This window comes from Halichoerus grypus, chromosome 12, assembly GCF_964656455.1.
Source record: "Halichoerus grypus chromosome 12, mHalGry1.hap1.1, whole genome shotgun sequence".
NCBI lineage: Eukaryota > Metazoa > Chordata > Mammalia > Carnivora > Phocidae > Halichoerus > Halichoerus grypus.
The window spans coordinates 80,460,766-80,484,273 of NC_135723.1; the positions used below are offsets into that span (position 1 = coordinate 80,460,766).

Consider the following 23,508-nt stretch of genomic DNA (forward strand, 5'->3'; position numbering starts at 1 on the left):
AGCTGGCAAAGTATAATTTCAATGAATCTGATTACTTAATATCAGCCATTCTGCATTAAATGAAAACAATGGCAATAAAAGCAGTCAAATAAAAAGAAAATCAGTGTAAAATATATACATGGTCTCCCACAAACTGATACAAAAAAAAAGAAAGGTTAAAAAATCCAGCAGAAAATCAGGTAAAGGGTAAGAACAGACAATTCAAAAAAGAGGAAGTAAAAAGGGTTGATAAATATATAATATTTTCAGGTTTCCAAGTACTCAAGGAAACTAAATAAGATATCACCTTATATCTACCAAACTGTCAAAATTTACATATAGTGGTAACCTCCAATACCACTGAGAGTGTGAGGAAAGGACATTTTCCTACACTGCTATTTGCATATGAATCCTATGACATTCTGTCATATAATCTGACAGCATCTATTAAAATAAAAGATGTGCTTACGCTTTGATTTATCAACCCCTCTTTTAGGAGTTTATTTTAGAGAAAGAAAACCAGGAATGTACAATTGTTCAAGGATGGTTTTTAAAGCATTATTTGTTAAGAGCAAACAACTGGAAACAACCTGAATGTCTATCAAATGGAAAATAGCTGGATTTATAATGTTAGAGTCACATTATAAAATACTGTGCACTATTAGAAGAATGAGTTTGAGTAACATGGATTAGCCCATAAAAAGGTCTATGATCCACTGATAAAGAAAGCAACCGTATAGTATGGTCCCATTTTTTAAATTTAAGTAGGCTCCATGCCCAGCATGGAGCCCAACGCAGGGCTTGAACTCACAACCCTGAGATCAAGGCCTGAGCTGAAATCAAGAGTTGGATGCTCAACCAACTGAGCCACACAAGCGCTGCATTTTGATAAATATTTTAAACAGAGGGGAAAGTCAGGTCTGTCTATGTACAGGTATATATATTTGTATAAACATGAAAGTGTTGAAGACACCACACTAAACATTACCTCAGGAGTGGGCACAAGGGCATGGGGAAGCTGTGTAACTTGATATTATGACATGTATTAACTTTATAATTTAAAAACAATTTAAAAATCTTTGTAAAAGGAGAAAAGAGATTTCAAAAAGTATAATTACAAATTATGCTGTCCACAAATGACTGTCAAAAATTGAAGTAAATTGACCTGCTAATGGTAGTTTAAGTAATCACAGATCAGGCTAAAATGCCATCACCAAGGTGCTAGGAAATGTGGAGAGTTTTAAGGCAGAGAGAATAAAGAAATAAACTTAAAATATGTAAAAAAAAAAAAAAAAAAAAAAATCAAATAAGCTGTACTTGAATCTGACTGACTTTGCTATTAGTTAATAGCTAAGTAACCCTGGGCGAATTACATGACCCCTATCACTCAAAGCCTCAGTTTCCTTTCTGTAAAAGGGACAAAATAATTTCAACCTCAAAGGAGTGCTGTTAGGATTAGGCACTTAGTACCTAAACCAAGCAATACATGTTAATTTTAATGCTTATCATTACTGGTATAGAAAGAGAAAATACTCTTAAAATAGCTTATATCATAAGGGAAGGAGTTACACTGAAAAAATAAATATGGGATAAAAACATGACATAGATTCTAGGCCCCAGAAAGTACCAGCAGATATTAAAGCAAAATGGTAAAGGAGAAAATCTGTAAGATTTAAATTTAGATTTGAATAGTCACCTATTCAGGCAGGCAATAATATAAATACAGAACTAAGTGTTTAAGATCTTGTAACTAGGAACTTGATGAACTTGATAAAGACTGGGAAGCAGGTGTATTTCTAAAATATGTATGATCAAAAAATAATCTAGCTCTTTGAAATAAAGTAACAAAAACAACCATTGTTCATTTTAGAAACTGACAAGCAAAGTGGTTGCCTAGGAAATACAGAATTTTAATGAATATACACACACACACACATATACATATACACACACAATGTAAACATACATACATAAATACTACATTTTTAACAAATCAAGTAATCCCTACCATTCCAATTTGAAAATGCAATTATACAATTCAGGGAGAAATAATGTTTACCTTTACATAGGACACAGATATAGATTTAGCCTGTTCCTTTACAATGAATATGGATTTAACAAAAAAGGAGAGGCAGAGATGGGAAGATATTAAAAAAGAGAACTAATACTGATAAAGCCATTTCAGTTAGCAAAGACTAAACTGTTAACATTAAAAACTGTCCTTACTTGAAAGAGTCCGAAAGCTGTCCTCGTGCTCTGAATGACATATACCATCAAAACACTGAATGGCTGTCAAATCAGCAGATTCTAAAACCCTATAATTGAAAGAATATAATTTCAAATCTAATTGCACAAAACAAAGTCAGTATGATCAGTTTAGTTCTATCCTTAGAAACCAAGAAATCACTGAAATTGTATAAAAATTATGTGTGTGTGTAATGGCTCTCCTCAGGTGGTCTGGGGGTTCTAAGGCACCCCAAATTTAAAAAAACCAGATTCTAGAAAGATATGAGTAAAACAGTAGGACAATGAAATGCTGCAAACAAAAATAAACTGGGAATTTAATGATGGCATTCTGTCAGAACAATCTCATTCCAGTCCAAAAGAGAAATACTATGCTCTATATAAGGCAATATGAGGAATAAAGAAAACTGATACAAGATTATTAAAATAGCTTATTTAATTGGTTTTAAAAGTCATGCTGATTTCAATATATTAAAACGTAAAAATATTATTTCATTTCAACTTACTGAATGGGTTTATTTTCTAGAGCTCTTTGAAGATATGCAGAAGATTTATTTTTACTTCTTTAGATTACTGGCGAAAAAGTTTCTGTACACAGTGAGCCCTGGAGATACTTCACAAAAAAGAGAACTGCCTATGTAGCAGGACTTACTATTCACTTTCTGGGCACATCTAAAAGTTTTTAAAATATGATACTCCAAAACACTTCTGTTACCTATTTTATCAGTCATAGGCACTTTAAAGAGATATTTTTTCAGGATTAAGTATGTTTGGAATTCTAGATATGTATCAAGTTTTCCAAACTCTAGCTAAACTCCAGGTTCAACTGTTTGCTGGTGTACTTGGGAAATGTGCCAAATGGTGGAAGGAGAGCACAAGCACAGAGCAGACGTAAGTGCACAACTACTGGAAACCTTAGACCACATCCCCAGCTCTGCTACTATTTAGCTATTTGAACCTACAGTCGCTTGATTTGTTTCATTTGCTTCATCTATTTAAACAAATGGATAGTTGGCACAGGTTATGAGGATCAATTACAAAGAGCTTACCGGATCCATCCACCCCAGTCCAGAACAATAGTATCTTGGAAATCAGCTTGATTAATACCTTATTTACAATTTCTAAATAGGCATATAATTTGCTTACTTTTTCAGTTGGTCCACATCAGAATTACTTTCTGGCAAGACTCTGATTCCCCGGCCGTAACTGGTACCCCCGTGGAGATGAAACTCTAGAGCTAACAATGTTGCTTGGTTCTCCGAATTCACTGACTGAAGTTTGGTATGGAGGCTATAAATTCTAAGAAAACTTCCAACCTAAAAATATATTATTTATTATTTAGAAAATGAAGAAAAATCAAACAATTTCTGATACATAAAATACTTAAGCAATATAGGGCATAAGACCAACAATTAGGGGTGCTGACTAATCAGAAAGGATCCTGGTATGTTTTACTGGTGTGTACTGGGCATCAGCCCAAAGGACACTATATCAAAACCAAAACATGTGTTTTTGTGTGTGTGTGTGCACACGTGTGTATACATATATACATGGATGTGTGTGTATGCATGTATATATGTATGTTTATATATACCCATGTACATACATCTACATATAATATGTAAGTGCATGTATATATGCACATATATATGTATCCATTTATATATATTTTTTCAAATGGAAGACATATTTCCATGTCAGAGATATTAAAGCGTGAAATAAGATTGAGTCTTAGCATTGATAAAATGGAAGTAGTTAAGAAACCCATTACCTAAATCAAACTCAAACTTAAGCCCTCTATTTGATTTGGAAAACTGTCTGAGGTTTCTGAAGATAACTTGTTTTAGGTACTTTACGGTAAGATTTGGGGTGCCTGGGTGGTTCAGTCGGTTAAGCATCTGCCTTCGGCTCAGGTCATGATCCCAGGGTCCTGGGATCGAGGCCCTCATTGGGCTCCCTACTTGGTGGGGAGCCTGTTTCTCCCTCTCCTCCCCATTCATGCTCACTCGTCTCGCTCGTGCTCACTCGTCTCACTCATGCTCTCTGTCGCTATCTTTGTCTCTCTCTCAAATAAATAAAATCTTTTAAAAAAAGATTTAATTAAATGATTGCTAAAATACTCTCATTATGAGAATACTAGAAATTTTTTTAGTGTAATATTAAAATATTCTCCTATTCCACAAGTTTTATGGAAAGAAAACTTTTGTAATAAGCACTGTGTCTGTACACTATAATGTGAAACACATTTTATGAGTTCAAATACAAGATTAAACCAATTATAATTCTGAACTAAATGTTCTATAATTTAGATGTCTTGTTTAATCTTTTTTTTTTTTTTTTTAAAGATTTTATTTATTTATTTGACAGAGAGAGACACAGCGAGAGAGGGAACACAAGCAGGGGGAGTGGGAGAGGGAGAAGCAGGCCTCCTGCGGAGCAGGGAGCCCGATGCGGGGCTCGATCCCAGGACCCTGAGATCATGACCTGAGCTGAAGGCAGACACTTAACGACTGAGCCACCCAGGCGCCCCTAGATGTCTTGTTTAATCTTAAAAACGTCTTTAATTATAGACTATTTGATATTCTTTTAACGTAGAAGACTTAAAATGATAGATGTAGAATGTTTATCAAAGAAATTGACACCTACTCAAAAGAAAAAGCTATATAACCTTTTTCCTCCCAATAACGTTTTTGTGAGGAGGAGGGAGGAATTTAGGTCTTTTTTCCTCTGACTTCTTCCACTGACATCTATAACATGGCAGGGGTGCAGGGTAAAAAGAGTCAGAGAAGGAAAACATAGAAATTTCTAAAAAAGAAAAGAAGACAAAACTGATTTTCCTCAGGGTCTCCAAAGTAAGATACTGGAAGAAAAAACCGACTCTATTTCTATTCACTGTTATCTCACTCTTTCTGAATGTTTATCATTCTGTGATTCTTTTTAAATATAGGGAATACACTAGTACAGTTCATGTATATACAAAGCCCTTAAAGAAGACCTAAACACATGGGGGTGCATGGCTGGCTTAGCCAGTACAGCATCTGACTCTTAATCTCTGGGTCATGAGTTCCAGCCCCACTTTGAGGGAAGAGTTTACTTAAAAAAAAAAACAAAATTTAAAAACCACCTCCCTCTAGATAAAATGCTCTCTTGTACAGATACAAAAAAAAATTTTTAAAGGCCTAAACACATGGAGAAAGATATCATATTCATAAATGAAAAATTTCAACATTATAAAGATAGTAATCCCCCCAAATTAATCTTTAAATTCAGTGTAATTTCAAACAAAATCCCTAGTGTCTTTTATGGAATTTGAAAAGCTGACCTGAAAATGTATATGAACATGAATAGCAAGTCAAGTTTGAAGACTAAACTGGGAGGGGATGGGGGAGGACTTGCTTGATCTACAGAATATCATTTAAAAATAAAGCTATAAAAAATAAAAATAAAGCTACAATAATTAAGACTCTGTGATGTTAATGCAGATACATATATGAACATGGATATATCTTAAAAATATAATTTCAAAGAAAGAAAGCAAATTACAGAATAATATATATACCACATACATTTTTCAGAGATAAGTACATAAAATAAAAGCATAATAAACATGGGTGTACATACTAGGACAAATAGAAAGAAGATACTAGGGAGCAAAAAATAAGAATGAGCAGAGGTACAAAGAAGATTCAGTATGTAGAGATTTATGTCCTAAAAATTAAAAGTACCTGAAATTAGTGTGGTAAAACATTTAAAAATGTTAAATTTAGATGATAGGCACATGGGTATTTATTACACTAACTTTTCTACTACTGTCTTTCATAACAAAACAATAAAGACCAAGAAAGAATTTATTTATATAGTTTATCAAGATGACAAAATGTTATTTCCAGAAATTCCTTCTGGAGGCAGCATTGTTTTTTTTTTTAAGCTTGCTAAATATACTATGAAATGTGCCAGATGTTCTACTATAATAGACACATATTGCTTAGTCTTGTCAGTAATGGGATAAGATTCTAAACATACAAGTGAGGGAGTCAAAGCCAAAATTATAAAAAATATACTTTCAAAAACTGTGATAAAAACCCATTTCAGTAAACATCAAAAATAAAGCAAAGCAAATACGGCTATTAAGAAATTATTATCCCTTTAGAAATAATTTTAATCTTCCTTACAAGCTATCAAGAAATTCCCTTTAATGTTTTTAATTACCTGTGTATGTCTGAAAATAACCAAACTACAGCTCTTGGGTCACTGAAGGCCAAAACATAATTATGACTATATATACTTTTAATTATTTTTAAATTGTGTCAGGATAAGACTGATTGGAAATACACTGCTTTAATTTCTAGACAAAAAGTTCGAAATGTCTGTGTGTACCCATGTATATGTGGGTTTATGCATGAGTGCTTGTGTAACACTTAAAAAGCAAAATTGAGGAAAAATGTTAAGAATGATTTCAATTGTAAAATGTATATAAAAGCCAATTATACTTTAAGATTGCCTTAATTATTCTCTTTATTAAAAAAGTATTTTTTCCTGTTCCTATACAATAAAAATCTGTTCCACGTATTTCAGTATAAAAATGCAATTTCAAACAGCTGTCTTCAAGTGCTGATAAGAATTCATTTGTATTAATGTCATTGGACTCTGGGGATTTCTTAATATCAAATGGTATAGAGGTTGCCTTAGAACAAATAAAATGGGATGCCAATATACATTAAATAAAAGCCTACAGTTACATTACTTATACAGAGAAAATCCTTTTCATTTTTCTATTATGAGAAATATCTTTTCTGCATTTGGGGCAGATAGACGTTTCTGCATTTGGGGCATTTTTTTCTGCATTTCTGCAATATTTTCATTGCAGATAAATAATACAATGTTATGATATCTTCAGAAAAAGATTAAGTGCCCTATATTTTCTTAGTCATGTGTGCTCAGAGCACCCTCTAGTGGGTGAGATAAAGCAGACAAAAAGGGAGCTGAAAAAAATCAAATAAATTCACAGCCCTCATTGATTCACTCATTCACTAGTAGATATTATTTTCTTCATCCTTAGTAAAAGGAAAGTACTGTGCTAGGTGTTGTTCAGGACTTGGACAAGGGAATCAGGACAAGCAAGGGGGAACAGAAAGACCTATAAAAGCAGCATAAAGGGAAGGGAATTAAATTGTGAAAGTAGAATCTAAAATAAAACGTAAATCTTTTTCATTCATAAGAATGAAAATACATATCTATCTGTATTTTTTTTACGATTTTATTTATTTTACTTGAGAGAGAGAAAGAGAGCAGTCAAGCAGGGGGGAAGGCAAAGGGAAAGGGAGAGGCAGGGACCCCGCTGAGGTCATGACCTGAGCTGAAGGCAGATGCTTAACCCACTGAGCCACCCAGGTGCCCCAAAAATCTGTATTTAAAAAAGACTCTGAATTGGCTTTATCATTACATTTATTTTCAAAATAAAGTAATCAATGTAGAGAAAATCAGGGAAAAGCATCAAAAATGTATCTTTAACAGTCAATTTTCTCTTGGTATGTTAGGTATGAAAACATGTACACACACACATAAAGGACAAGAAAGTTCAGTTATCACCTTCCTGGACCCTGACTTTAATCTAATTTATCAATTTGAGTTGGGTAGGCTTATTTGTGTGTGTGAGGAACTATTTCCTTCTCCAAGAACATTTATTTTACAAAGGGAAACTGGACATAAAATTCAGATCTAAAACAACTGCAATTCACTTTTACTATTTTCTTCCTATAAGTAGGCCATATAACTTTCTGTAAGTAGGCTGTATAACTCCCTAAAGGTAGGATGGAAGCTATTTGCAATAAAGAAAATCATTTCTTTATACTGCTTAAAAGGACTGGTTGTGGAAACAAACACTAGATTCAAATACTGGCTTCACCCAAGTAGCCATGAAATCTTGGGCTTAACCTGTGACTGCTCAGTTTTCTCATTTGTAAAATAGGAATGGCGACAATACTAACTGCACAGGATAGTACTAAATACATATGATGTGCTTAACAAATGTTACTCTTATTATTGCTATTATTAATGATGCCACTTGTTGCTACAAAAGATACCTGCAAATAAAAGAATTAAAAGAATAAAATAAATAAAATATTCCCAATATTAATAATCAAGAAGTGTCATATCTGGACTTGTACCTAAAACCTCAAAAGCAGTGAGCAAATTCTAATAAACTGTACAGTACAAACACACACAATTAATGATATATATTAAGAAGTGGATTAACAATTTCTTAAATTAATGAGTACAAAGTTGTAGGCTAGATTTTGAAAAATTAATTAATAAAGCTTAACATTGAAGCTTATAAATATTTTATACGACTTCATACAATTAAATTTTTCCTTACTATTTTTATAATAAAATTGTGTACAGCTTTAAAATATTCAGGAAATGTTCTTTAAAAAGTTGTTCAAACCACTATAACTTAATGCATCTTCTAATAATTGAGTTTTTTTCTAATAGCTTATTTTCAATATATTTTACAAATTAAAGATTAAAGAAAAAATACATTTGGAGTTAATTTCTCGACCTCAAATATCATCTATAAATATGATTTATCCCACATTTATAAAAACAAAAAAAAGAGCAATATTTGCTACTCAACATCACCTTCAGAGATTTTGCCACTTGAACATGATTATCATAGACTAAAATGTCTACTGTCAGATTCTGCAGCCGATGGATATGACTTAAATCTCCTTCAAGTACAAGGTCTTGTATTAATACTCTCCAAGATGGGAATGGGGTCCTGGTGCCATCCCATACCTGCCATAATAGGGTAGAGTGAAGTTTAATGATCTTTCTGTGTAACTGTAGAGACTTTTAAAAGAGTTCTATCTGCTGGTAATATAACTTAAAAGTAATTAAACGTATTCCCCCAAATATCTGCTAAGCTTTAAACATGGCGTATATTCTGATTATAAAAGGACTACATAGATATAGGACATGTAGAAAATGTAAAGAAGAAAAAAATTCACACTACCTAGAAGAAAGTACTAACATATTGTTGAATTTACTTTATCTTTTTTATCATCTTATATATAAACCCTTATGACTATATTTGCTAATTTTCTTAAGTATAAATCCCTAACTTTTAGGAATGTATTCTAAACTTTGCTCATTTGTTCACTTTGTTCTAATTTGGAAAGGCCTTTAAAAGTACAGATAGGAACATTCTGTTTATGTTAGAGACTGTGAATACAAATGAATGAAAATCATGGGTGCTGGAAAAGGAAAAGATATATTGGATTGCTATGTAAGCTACCTTGAGATAAGCGGGCATAGGACGAGGAAGTATGCACCATACCATCCTCAACATGTGAGCTAGCCTGTGCTGGGCTAGGCTTTTAAGAGATGGCTATGCTTTGCTATAAAAGGGCATGACAAAAGACATCTGGCATGAGGTAAGAATGCCTCTGTATGTAAGAAATTTGGCTGGACAAGAGAAACAGGCTCAATGAACAGAAAACACTGCATTTCTACAGAGAGGTTGTCTGCCAGGGTCAGTTTACAGAGGAAGTATCTAATAATGTTGGTGACTATGCCAGGTTTCAAATAAACAGTCACTGAGTTTGGGTCACTCACTGTTGCCTAGAATATTCAAAGAACCAGGACAAACACTTTGGGAATAGTTACATTATATGTCCCAAAGGTTTTTCTCCACTTGGAATTTGTTCCTTCATTTCATGTATACTGTTTTTGTGACTTTAAAATAGCTTTATACACGAATCTACCAGTCTTTTGGGGGAGGAGCTGAGAGAGTAGAGTGTTGCTACATTATTTTTATGCTTCAGTTTTAATCACTTACAACTCAGGTTTTTTTTTTTAATAAATTCTGGAACTTTTATAATTTTGTATCAATACTTAATCTGCTAGGAATTTGTATATTATATATAGATCTGATTCCTTTTTCCAAATAGATAACAATCACCATTTAACAATCTGTCTTCATCAATTTGAAATGACAATGTTATTTTTATCATGAATATATTATATGTACAATGTAAGACTGATTCTGAGGTTCCTAATCTTTTCCATTGATCAGTCTTACTATAATCTTAATTACTGTAATTTCATAATATGCTTTGATATCTGATACGGAGGTCTGAGTTTTCTTGTCAAGTTCTTCTTGTCTTATTCTTGATCATTTACTGTTTCTAATAAATTTCAGAATCACAGTCAATTTAGAAAATATGGTTTTAATTAAAATGGCATTTTATTTTAGAACACTTTAAAAAAGAATCAAAAACCTTTTAATAGTCCTACTTTTCTTTTATGCTCCCGCTTTCTAGGTTTCCTCACAGAAGGTCAGGGATTTCTTGCCCGAACTGTCTCGTTTTACAGTCTTTGTGACATTGGAAGAACTTTTGTTCAATTATGTGTTCTATTTATTACTAATATGTAGCAAAGCTATATTTCACTAATGTTTAAACCAGTTATCTCACTAAATAATTTTATTAATCCAAGTAGCTTTTCAGGCCATTGTTTGGGTTTTTATAACTTGAGCACTGACCTTCTTTTTCTCTTTCTTTTAAAAGAGTTATATCTCTCACTTTTTTTCTTATCTTAGTGAATTCTTGAGATTTCCTGAACAATGTAACAGAGAAAATAGTGGGTATTTTTGTCTTGTTCCTGGCATTATTGACTTCAGAATTTTACCACTAATTATTTTGATTAATTTATAGGAGAAATTGTTTATCAAGTTAAGGAGACATACTTCTAATTCTGTTTTGCTAAACATTTTCACAGATATATTTAACATTCACAAAGAGGATTATAATTTTCCTTAAAATTAAACCATTTCTGATTTCTAAAAATAAACTGTGGATTACAGTATATTATTGTTTTAATATGTTTTTGGTGTAGCATGTCTACAAGAATAATTAAAATAAATTAGTATCATAGTTACTAATATAGGAAACAACACTAGTATCAAATCCAAGCTGAGAAAGAAAATAATTATGCTACATTCCATGCTTTTCAGACCTCACTTGGAGTAATGTCTGGCTCCTTTTGTGTTTAAAACATAATTTAAAAAGTTATTTCTGGTATGTGATAGGAAAATCAATTTCAGAAAAAAAATCACTCAAAATTTGACTTCCCAGAGATAATATAAGTAAAATATTGCTATATATTCTTTTTAATGTACTTTTACTATGCATATATTTTAGTATATAAATAAAACTGCATTAATTGCCAGATAGAATATTATGAACATCTATCTTAATAACCATGTCTACAATGTCATTTTATTGTAACAGAGTATTCCATAATATATCAATACTTCACACAATTCTGTTAGTAATGAGTGTTTCCAATTTTTGTTACTGTAAGAAATAAAATATTCTTTTAAATGCATTTTTCCACATTTACAAAATAAATTTAGAAAATTTACAAAAATAAATTCACTTCTGAATGCTGTATTTTAAAATAACATCTAAATCAAAGCTTTCACTTATCTGAAAAAGCTATCTATAAAAATGGAATGCATGCGTATGTTTTGTTGCTTTAGAGTGAATGTAGATTCAGCCATGTCAGCTAAAAGGTGGCAGATTTTATCTCAGAATTTAAGAATTTTCTAACACAGCAGTCAAAAGATCTACACTCATACTCTGCAACGATTACTTGTCATTGGAAGTATTTGGTGATTAACAAATGCTCATCTGTTAAGGATGTCACTTTGGGCAAAAAGTATGACCAGTTGACCGAGGATTCCTTCTAATTTTGGATGATTTTACTTTGCTTTAACTTTAGCTGTCATACTTGACTTAAATTTTTTTACAGCATGCAATTACTTTTTTTGGAGTATGTCATGTGTATATAAATGTGCTATTTCAACTTTAAACACTTCATCTTTTATTCAGGGATTTCTATCTTCCTCATTCCTTAATAAGGGCAAAGTATAAATGATAAATAAAGCTACACCCAATACTTGTGCCTCTGTACTCTGTTTCTTATCCTATTGTTTCAAAGAGTAAGAAGATAAAGAAATAACCACAGGAGCCGAGCTGAAGCAGTGTTTGTTTAAATGTATTGTGTGTAGGATGGGCAGGTGAGGATTAGTATCAGACAACTGTCTTTTTCTCTAGCTATTCATGAGTAAATTGGGGTAAGTATAAACAAAGATTAGATGGGTCTTATGTTACTTTTAAAAAATCATGCTGATTTAGAAAGAAAACAGAACAGAACAAAAATGAACATTTCAAAACCATCTGTGATCTACCCAATGAAACAGGCAGTGAAATGACATGGGAAGAGAACCCAACATGAATGAGCCAAGAAAGTAAATGAGAAGGAAGGCTACCCTGACAAGGAAGCAGAAATATGCATATGTAGAAATGTAACTAAAATACAACATAGAAAACAACTTTTTATTTTATTAATACTAAAATAAGAAATAAAGCATAAACTATATCTAAACTATTGATAATACTATTTTTCTCTGGAAGTATAAAGAAGTTCAAGAGTAGAGTTGCATGAATATCTAAGTTCATCAAACATGGTAAGTTAGATTTAAAGTTCTTATTATAATACACAGTATGCATATTTATCCCACCAGAATGAAATATAAGCTCTTTTTAGATACGTAGGTGGTGCTAATTTACAATTTTAAGTATTTAAAATACCTACCTTTAGAAGAAATGATGCTCCATCCACTTCTGCTTTGCCCAAGAGCTGACAAGTCAGGTCAAAATACTGCAGTGGTTGAACATCACACAATTTTACTAATGTCGAAGAAGGTGAAATATGAGTAGATGCCCAAACACGTAGAGCTTCTACCATTTTGTGGTCCTCGGCAGTGAAGTTAAAATACTTGCTTGAGGTACGAGGTATGATAGGAGCTCCCAAAGTTCCCTCAAATGTCAAAGATGAAAAGCCAGAGCTGGTGATACCCTGAGTCTCCTTTTTATATACTTGGATCTAAGAAAGTTGGGCAAAGCAGAAAACAAAACAGCTGACGCAGAACCCCAAAACTCAAGAAACTTGAAAGATTAGAAAGTCTTGCCAGCATAGTTCAGAGGATATAATTATTTAATATATTTTACTTAATTAGCATACAAAATTATAAAATCAACTGGGCTGTACCAAGATCCACAAGCACCATGTAAACTGTAAAACACTATGTAGTATTTATTTCTATTTTTTAAAGGTCTAGGTGGTCGACTCCCTGATACTATAAGGCTTGCACTTTTACATTTATTACTTTTCCTACTAATGTATAATTTACAAAAGGAAAAACATAGTGACAATTACTTATGACCATTACAAGGAAAACTAGAACACTCAAAGTACAAGACTTCAAAGTGGGGGCACCTGGGTGGCTCAGTCGTTAAGCGTCTGCCTTCAGCTCAGGTCATGATCCCAGGGTCCTGGGATCAAGCCCCACATCGGGCTCCATGCTCCGCAGGAAGCCTGCTTCTCCCTCTCTCACTCCCACTGCTTGTGTTCCCTCTCTTACTGTGTCTGTCTCTGTCAAATAAATAAATAAAATCTTTAAAAAAAAAAAAAAGACTTCAAAGTGAATAAAATGCAGTGAGGCTAAGATTTCATCAGTCTGAGAGCCAAGATAAGCCACAAAGACTCTGGCTTTCAAATTCCTGAGACTCGGCTAGTATATGCATGTGCATTACCATGGTTACATCTTCTTCATTAAGCAATCTTTTTGTACTTATGAAATGCCCCCCTTTCAATCCCCTGTAATACTCCATCTGATATTAATATAGTGTTTTCATTTTCCTTATGCTTCTTGTTTGCTTGGTATATCTTTTCTACAGTTTTACTTAGAACTTATTTGTGTCTTCATTTCTTGTAGGGAGTGATATTTGTTCTTGCTTTTTTATTCAGTCTATTTTTCCTTACAAAAGGAGTGTTTAGTACATTTACGTAAAATTATTGATATGGTTATATTTAAGTCTACTATCTTATTTGTTTTCCTTCTGTATCCCCCCTTTTTTGTTTTTTAAAAATTGTTTTTCTACTGTTCCTTTCCTCTCATATTTTGAACTTATTAGTATTCTGTTTACCTCCTCTGAGCTATGAAAGAATCCTTATCTCAAAGTCTATTAGGAATCAATATAGTTCTACTACATAATCCCTACTTTCTGTATCATATTCCCCACTTGCCCATATCCCATTTTACACTTTCTACTGAAAGTGTAATAACCTCTGAAGGTACGTACTAACCTTTTGGTGGTTAATTCCACTTAACCATCCTAACCATCCCTGTGCTATCATTCATATTTTTCTACATATTTTATAAACTCCACCTTCCTAAATGTTACTGTTTTTCTTTTAAAGAGCCATTTATCTTTTAGTGAAATTATGGGAAGAAATACACAACAGTATCTTTCACCATTTATCACCATTTCCTTTTTTGTTGTTGTTTTTGGTCATTTCCTAACCATCAAGTTTCTGGTTGGTAGCATTCTTTTTTGTCCTGAACACCATCCTTTAGCATTTACTTATAGCAAAGATATGCTGGCTGTGGATTCTCTCATTTTTGAAAAATATTTTCTCTGGATACAAAATTCCAGGTGAATCCATTTTCTATCACCACTTTAAATTTATCATTGCTTTGTTCCTCAAATGCCATTATTTCTGATAAGAAATCAAAGATGGCTGGTATTACGTTTCCTATATGGAATGTGTTATTTCTCTGCCAGCTCATTTCAAGTTCTTTTTTCAAATCTTTTTCAATGGTACACAGTGATTTGTTTAGGCATGCTATTCTTTGTGGTGCCATGAATGGAGTGCACTGAGTTTCTAAAATCTGTAAGTCAATGTTTTCCATCAAATTTGGAAAAATTCTGGTCACTTCTATGTATTTCTATAAGTATTTTTGTTTCCCATTCACACAGTTTTCTTGTGCATTTCAAATGACACGTTTCACAATTTTGATATTATTTCACAGGTCCCCAAGGCTCTGTCAATCTTTTGTTTATCCTTGTTCTTCAGATTAGATAATTTCTATTGATCTACGTTCAAGTAAAAATGATATAGCTAATCTATTTAGCCTATCCAGTAAATTTTTCATTAATAATAAAAATATTAATATATATATTCACGAAAAGATATGTATTAGACTGTTTATAGCAGAATAAGATTCTCAAACTGGATGTCCCACAGAATATATAAATTGATGCATTCACACACTTACCAATGAAAATGAACAAAGTGAAACTATACACAGTAATATGGTTGAATCACACAAGCATAAGCCATACATTAAAAAACAAAACCTACAGTCTCTTCTCTTTAAAACAAATAGAACTGAGAGATATATATCCTACTTCAGTTAAACAGCAAGAATAACAACTAAAAACATTAGGAGGGAAGAGTGTACTGTCTGAAACAATAGTGTGTGAGAAATAAGTTATTTTTTGAAGTTGGGATAAACTTGCTACGATGATAATATTTCTATTTCCTTTTTAACTTCACACAAATATTCTCTACTACTCTTCTATTCTCAGGGAAAGGCATTAGAGATCAAGAAAGGTAATTTCCACCAAAACTAAGAACAGAACATACCCAGAATATTGTGCTCACTTATGAGCATCGCACTGACCATGAGGGACACAGATAAACTGAAGCATTAGAAGAAGAAGATAATGAAAGAGCTTCATGGAAACCCATCTAACAAGAGGAAAAGATGAAGGGTCAATTGAAATGCTTAAAACCTAAGGGATTGAAAATATTAAAGTACTTATTTTTTTTAATTACATACTATTTAATAGCTTTACCTTCATATTAAAGGTTTCCTTACATTTAATTGTTTGATAGCATATTTTGAAAAGTACCAAAATATCTGTTCATGTTTTAATACATTTTTCATAAATGAAATCAACTTACTTTGATTTTATACTTAATATCTCAATGCTTTCACTGTACTTGAATTAACACAACAAACAGGGGAAAATAATATAACCTCTCAATCATTATAGAATTACTTTATCAAAAAGTAAAAAAAAAAAAAAAAAAAAAAAAAAAAGAAAAGAAAAAAAAGAAAAAGCCCTGTTGGCCTAGGGCTTTTTTTTTTTTTAAACCCAGCTCTACATGGAAACCTTTAAAGCATCAATCTACATTCAGAAATGAGAAGACAGAATGCACCAGCAACTCGTCTTAATCATGGTATCTAATACACTTCTTGTGGAAGGAGCACAGGCAGTTTGTCCAAATGAAGAGGTTTCCTAATATTAATTATTTGAAGTCTGGTATTATTTACATTTCTTCTTGTCTCTTGAAATGCTTGATGCCATGTTCTGCCACAGCAACCACATAATTAGGGCTAATTAGTATTAGTGAAAATACAGAGTTCTCTTCAAACAGATATGAGTTCTGGACAATCGGAATTATACCTTCAGCCTATGAAAGCGAACAATATCTCCATTTTTATAAATTATTGGAAGGGCTTCATAATTTCCACTAAAGAGCAGGCAGGTTAACTTTACATTTGTCTGGTCCACAATTGTTACAACTGAGCAATAATCTGGAAAACACAAACATATTTTACCTTTTAGCGTTTCAAAGCATTTGACAAAATAAGAATATGGTTGAATTCAAAACACCAAACTCTTATCCTTTTAATTAAGCCTTCTGAGAACAGGATCAAAACACAGAGACAGTTTCTTGGCTCTCAAAATGCACTGTCAAATTATTCTGCAAGAGTGTTCCACAAAAGTTAATTTTATAAAGTTTAGTAAAACAAAAATAAAATTCCTAATTAATATAAATTGTCTGGAGGGGTGGTAACTTTTTTATTACTTCAAAGTTTAGAAATCACAAAACAGATAAACATATTCAAATAAAATATAATTTATAAAATGAACATAATTAAAATTAGGGTGAAAACAAAGACTAGAAGATGGTTGAAGCAAATGTGATGAAGAGTCTATATACTACATAAAGATTCTAGGAAAACTGCTTATAAAACCCAGGACTTCACAGTGCCAATGAAATTCAAAGGAACAAACAATTCCTAGAAAATTATATTAACAACAAACTCAAAAGAAAAAATGAGGATTTGCTAGTTTCTTATAGATGATTACACATTAGAACCAGAAACATATACACTTTAGCTGGCAAAAAAAATGTAATAGTTGGGATGCTATAAAAATGAAAATTTCAAATACTGGTGGTAGTAAAAACTGTAACAGATACTGCCTTTTGATATGCATGTTTCAGAAAGCTGCACACTGAGAAAATGTGTTGACTTCCAGTCCTACTCAGTACCCTAGTAATTACAACATCAAGATAGAAAAGCATAAACCCAGAACAGTGAAGGAAGAGAGGAGAGGGGAGTGAAGGAGCAGGGGAGAAGACAGCAATATGTTTCGGGAAGATGGGAAAACAAAGGGTTAGGGATAAAATGAACAGGGGAGACAATCCAGAAGATAGTATAAAGTAGCTACAATGAAGATGGGAGTCACTGGGATTAAGGGTGGCAGTGAAAAGTAGAGTCAAAATCAAGGTTAATTAAAAGTTTACACATAAAACAACTGTTTCAATAACCATCCATCCTGACCTCTACTGCCCAGGAAAATGATTTCAGGTTGGGAGGCAGAGTATTTAAACCAACCACTTCCAGGACCACATGCTATTTCCAAGGACATTTCACTGATTAACCAGGAAGTGCTAAGGCTTCCAGTGTGGGGTTACCACCCAGAATAAATCCCTCTGCATTATCACAATAGGGGGCCTACAGCCAGATGGGCTGGTCTCTTTTCACCCACCATACAGTGACACTGTCAATCAACGTGCCCTATGAAAATTCTATTTGTCTCTCAGATTTCCCATTCAAGAAGGAGATCAAATAGGAAAAACAATCTTGAAAAAGCACAAAGCTGGAGGTATCACAATCTCAGACTTCAAGATGTACTACAAAGCTGTAGTAATTCAAAAAGTATGGAAAAACAAAGTACTTATATACAAGCAAACAAGATGAGAGTCTATAACCTAAAATAAACCATACCTACATTTTTAAATATAAAGACAGTAAACAATCACCAGATATAGAGCAAAACTGGAAGGCAGGAAGGAAGGAAGGAGGAAAATGGAAAGTGGATGGGAGAGAAAGAGGTGGAGCAGAAGAGAGCAGGAGTGGAAGGATAGGGAAAAAGGAATGGGAGGGGAAAGGGAGGAAGGGGGGGTGAAGGAAGGAGGGAGGAAAAGAAATCTGATTCTGTGAGGAAGGGGAAATAATTTAGAGAACATTAAAAAAAACTTAAAATCAAAACCTTGGTAAGCATCTTCAAAGAGTAAATAATATTACATTCTCATTTCTTAATACATCAGCAGGATCCACTGGAACCAAATTTATATTGAGTTTCCTTTTTCAGTAGCTCTATTTGGGAGGAGTACTGTTTCACGACATTTTTTTTTTCTCTTAGCAGTCTTACAAACTATCAAAGATCAATTTTACTTATTTTTAACAGAATGACACATTTTTTTTTTGCAATTATCATATGGCTCTATTGTACCATTCTATATAAGTCTACGATGCATTATGGAATCTTAATCATCTATATTCCTGTATCTTGTTTTTGTTTCCAAAAAATGACTTGGTGGACTGCAAAGAACACCAGGGGACCCTGAGAATAGGTTCACTATCTACAGGGTCTTTATAGGGCCACTGCTAGCTTTTGCTGTGCTTTCCTGCAAATTAGAAAAAGCCTCTCCTTTTTCAAATAGAAATACTGCACAACCTGAAGAGCTTTCCAGAGGAAGTTTACTGAGCCCGAGAGAGTAGCAGTCTTGGCTGCACACACACATGTATCTTCGTTCTGGCCTTTTCTTAAAAACCAGCAGAAAGAAGGACACATAAGCCACTTGCAAGGCACACATTCCTTCCCTTCTCCAGGCCCTTCCCCTTCCCCATTCCCCCGGGAGTATCTATGTCACATTCAGAGTTAGGGTGGTTAAAGTCTGTGTCAGGTTCAGAGATGGGGTGGGAATGGACTGCCGAGAGACAAAAGCAACCTCAGGGGATGCCCAAAGAGCATCATAAGAGGTATGTGTGTGCCAAGTAAGTGCCTGCTTGGAATTCTGAGTGGGTAAATATGACGGCTCCATGTGCTGTCCAGATTTGTGTAGAAGAGAGCATTCCCCAGCTGCATCAGGACTTGACTGACAAGCCTGAAATCGCCACACTTGCATGTTTTCATGTAAGTGACTCTATGTGGATGCAAATGGCATCTCCTTACATGGAGCATATTTGTACACCATTTATCTGAGCCATCACATGCTAAATCCCTGTTCCTTACTCTTTTTCTCTTGGCTTATATTTTCTCTTTTGAAAGTATCATCCACGACTTTTAGCAAGTTTAAGCCAAAGAGACTCACCATGAGTTCAAATCCTTTAATATAATAAGATTTTATTAACAAAGAAAGAAGAAAACAAAAATTCAGATTCAAGAAAACAAGGGCATTTAAAAAAAAAAAAAAAACCTGTCCAGGGGCACCTGGTTGCGTCCAACTCTTGATTTTGGCTCAGATCGTGATCTTGGGGTCTTGAGATTGAGCCCTAGGTCAGGATCTGTGCTCAGCAGGAAGTATGCTTGGGATACTCTCCCTCTGCGCCGCCCCCCCTCCCACTCACAGATGCAGGCTCCCTCTCTCTCAAATAAATAAATAAAATCTTAAAAAAAAAAATCTGTCCAATAATTTGCTCTCAATAACAAAAACAAATAACAATCTAAATGAAATATTAAATAGCTTTCAGGTTCTTTCAATTAGCATGATTCATGACCAGAAACCAAGCTACCTATTTTAACAAGTACTAACGAGGCAAACTGCTAAATGTTTTATTTTACTGCTTCAAGGAAGTGAAGTGTCTTACCAAATAAATAATCCATCAAAAATGGCTACATAAAATAATAAAGATACTTTCTTTCCCAATGCCTCATTTTAACTCATTCCCAAATGGAGGAAAAACAACTTGTGAAATTACAACTTACAACTTCATATTTTAATAATGAAATTACAAAACTAAAAGATAATAGTCCATTTTCTTGATAGCTAACACCAGCAGGAAAGGCATGAAGAGTAGAAAGAACTTTCATAAATCAGTATTCTCACCTTATCTACCAAAATAGTACATTTAGGTGCTAATGTAATATAAAAATAAATATAAATTACTTAAAACATATTTTAAGATATTAAAATAGATATTTAAGCTTGTCAAGTCTTGACTTTAGAGTAAGACTTCATATGTAAACTGCTGACATAGTATTTACTTTAACTCTTAACTTCATGTAACCTGATATAAATCTGGAAAAAATAACAAATGATAAATTAAGTCCTATATTCTGCAATCTTGAGTAATTCACCTAATTTCATCAGCATGATTAAGTGTAAATTGCCTTGGAGTTTTATAAGGGAAAGCTGGTAATTCATCTAATCAAAGAAGCATGCATGTATAAATTATACAATCCATAAAAAAATTCCTCCATGAAAGTTGTTTCACCTCCTTGTTATCTACTATAGCACTATTTATAAACCAATCAGTATTTCAGTAAGTTTCCATTTGTATAAAAGTTTATTACTGAAACACCCAAGTAAAAGTTATGACAGCAAATCACTGAATCAAGGCAATATTATATACTACAATCTTACTAATTTTACAAGGAAACTTTACTACATATAGTAGCACTCGCTTTATTATGCTGGTGTGAAATTATATAGATTTCCCCTCATGTTTTAATTATATTTAAAAAGGTAATGAAAGGAAGGAAAAGAGAAGAAAGCATAATTATGCTAGAGATATACATATTAACACACACACACATACATATATATACATATACATATATATACACATACAGATTAAGCACAAATAGAGGGGTGCCTGCATGGCTGAGTCAGTTAAATGTCTGACTCGTGATTTTGGCTCCAGTCATGATCTCATGGGTTCTGAGATCGAGCCGCACATCCAACTCCGCGCTCAGAGGGGAGTCTGCTTAAAGATCTCTCCCTCTGCCCCTCCCCACACTTGCGCTCACATTCTCTCTCTGTCTCTCAAATAAATAAATAAATAGATCTTTAAAAAAAAAAAAACCCACAGAATAGATAGGCATGTAGGCTGATATTCTCTGAGTTCATAAATGTTATTCTGGAGTTTTACATTTTACTCCACGTACTGAGCAACCACAGTAAATGGTATTCCTAGGTATAAGGATTTATAGTAATACTTAGCAATGATCTCTATCTTCACAGAGTTTATATTAAAAATAAGAAAGACAAACAATTAGAATAATTTGTTAAATAACTATAAAAGTATATTGATATTCAGCAATAAAAATGAATACATGCTACAACATGAATGAAACTCAAAATCATTATGTTAAGTGAAAGAAGCCAGAAGTAAAGGCCACATGCTGTATGAGTCTCTATATGAAGTATCCAGAAGGGGACAGAGACAGAAAGCAAATTAGTATGAATATTGCAGATGCATGCAACATATTCCTGTAAGTCTTAAAAAATACTGAAATGATAAATGAAGAACTAAAAAACTGAGCTTAACAATAGGACTGCATTATTATATCTCTAAAAAGTTCATGTGGAGATTGTAGCAAATACTCTAATGATTAAAAATTGGACATCTGAACAGTCCTCCTCTTAATTAAGGAGAACTATCACAGGGTCACATACTGGGAGAAGAAAATTCATCTCAGGCTCTCTGTTAAGTGTTGCTCCATAGATCTTTATATACAGGTATATATATTATACGTGACTTATACATCGCATTATTTAATAAATTATTTTGAAACAAGTGGGCTGCCAACAAAAAGATCATTTTGCACTACATACAAAACAAAATTCCAGGCAATATATGCAATATCTGTTTTTAAAAATATAAAAGAATTTTAAGAAAATATAGACCACTACTTTTCAGATCTTGTATTGAATGGGTAAAAGCCTTTCTAAACAAAATTATGACTCCAAATTGTAGGTTAAACATTTGTATTTCAAAGACCATCAGCACTAAAACTAAAGTACTGGGAAAAGCATCTTAACAGTTATGACAAAAAAGAGACTAATATCATTAATACCTGAGAAGCTTCCAGAAATTGCTGAAAAAGACAACCAAACTGAAAAAGAGAATATATTTTGATTTCCTCAATCATGATGTGTAAAGTGGTGGAAAAGTAGTAAACTGAAATAGAAGAACTTAAAAATGCAGATGGAAATCAACACAATTTGTAATTTGAAAGTAATTTTTGTGAACCTAAATATTACTAGAATCCCTTTGACCTGAGAAGTAATGTAGCAAAGCATTCCATTGATAGCTGCTTAAAACATTTTACCTGTAATAATTCTGAGTACATCTTTCAAAGACCAACTGCCAACTATATTATAGTTCTATCATATAAATAAGGTTACTGATTACATATATGTTAAAAAATCAGTTTTACCCTATATAGAAACCATAAATACAAAAAATACTTTTTAAATTATGGTCTAGAATATAAACAAAGTGTACACCACAAAGTATCCTAAGTCTTTAATAATGATCCTTGAAAAAGACTGCTACAAGAGCATAAAATTATGCATCAATATCCTGCAGACATTCCATTACTTAAAATTATATTTAAGTCAACTTCTTCAGCAGTTAGCTTTTCAAATTGAAAAGTTCACATTTTCATTATAAAAGTCTGACAACTGTTGCTGCAATTCCAAAGTCTGGAATGTTGGCCTCTTCTTCCTCATCTATCAACACCCAATTTATCCTCAAAAGTTCAGCTTAAATGCAGTTTCTCTTAGAAGACTTCCCCCTGTTGGCATTAATCTCTCCATTCTCACTCCCAAAGCACTCTGCTTATTTCTTAAGCTATAGCATACAACAGTGCCTTAGCCAGTTGATTAAATTTAGGTCTTCCTCATCTCCCTCACGATAAACTCTCTGAGAGTCTATCACTTTATCACTATGGACAACAACTAAGTCCAGTACAATGCTATACAAGGCTGGCAAAGAAATCGTTTAATTGAATGAATAAAAGCATGTAACCTAAGTTTTAAGAAAGAATGAGGAAACGGTACTGATTTTTATGCTCCATTAAAGCAATTCAAATTATAAACTAATGAAACATAAGGGTGATTTTCTAAATTAGCAGGCTAATAATTTCTTAGAGGAAAAGGTCATAAAGGACAGAGTCAGTCCTAGGATATGAACTGAAAGCCAGATGGAGACCTCAAGCTTCATCACAGTCATTCCTGAATATAAGCAAGCAAGCAATACAAAAGTTCAGTGAGAGGGGAAGA

The 23,508-nt window shown here is 33.0% G+C and overlaps 1 protein-coding gene across 7 annotated transcripts in view; it reads right to left on the bottom strand.

Moving 5' to 3' along the window:
* The window catches only part of POT1 (protection of telomeres 1), an 82,249-nt gene that overhangs the window by 22,916 nt on the left and 35,825 nt on the right, over positions 1 to 23,508 (bottom strand). For all 7 annotated transcript variants that reach the window (XM_036120484.2, XM_036120483.2, XM_078059526.1 and 4 more), the window contains exons 8-12: positions 16,608 to 16,738; positions 12,883 to 13,173; positions 8,863 to 9,018; positions 3,370 to 3,539; positions 2,206 to 2,294 (exon numbers count right to left, since the gene is read on the bottom strand). In XM_036120484.2, the coding sequence (XP_035976377.2) occupies positions 2,206 to 2,294; positions 3,370 to 3,539; positions 8,863 to 9,018; positions 12,883 to 13,173; positions 16,608 to 16,738 (837 nt within the window). The remainder of the gene's footprint in view (positions 1 to 2,205; positions 2,295 to 3,369; positions 3,540 to 8,862; positions 9,019 to 12,882; positions 13,174 to 16,607; positions 16,739 to 23,508) is intronic.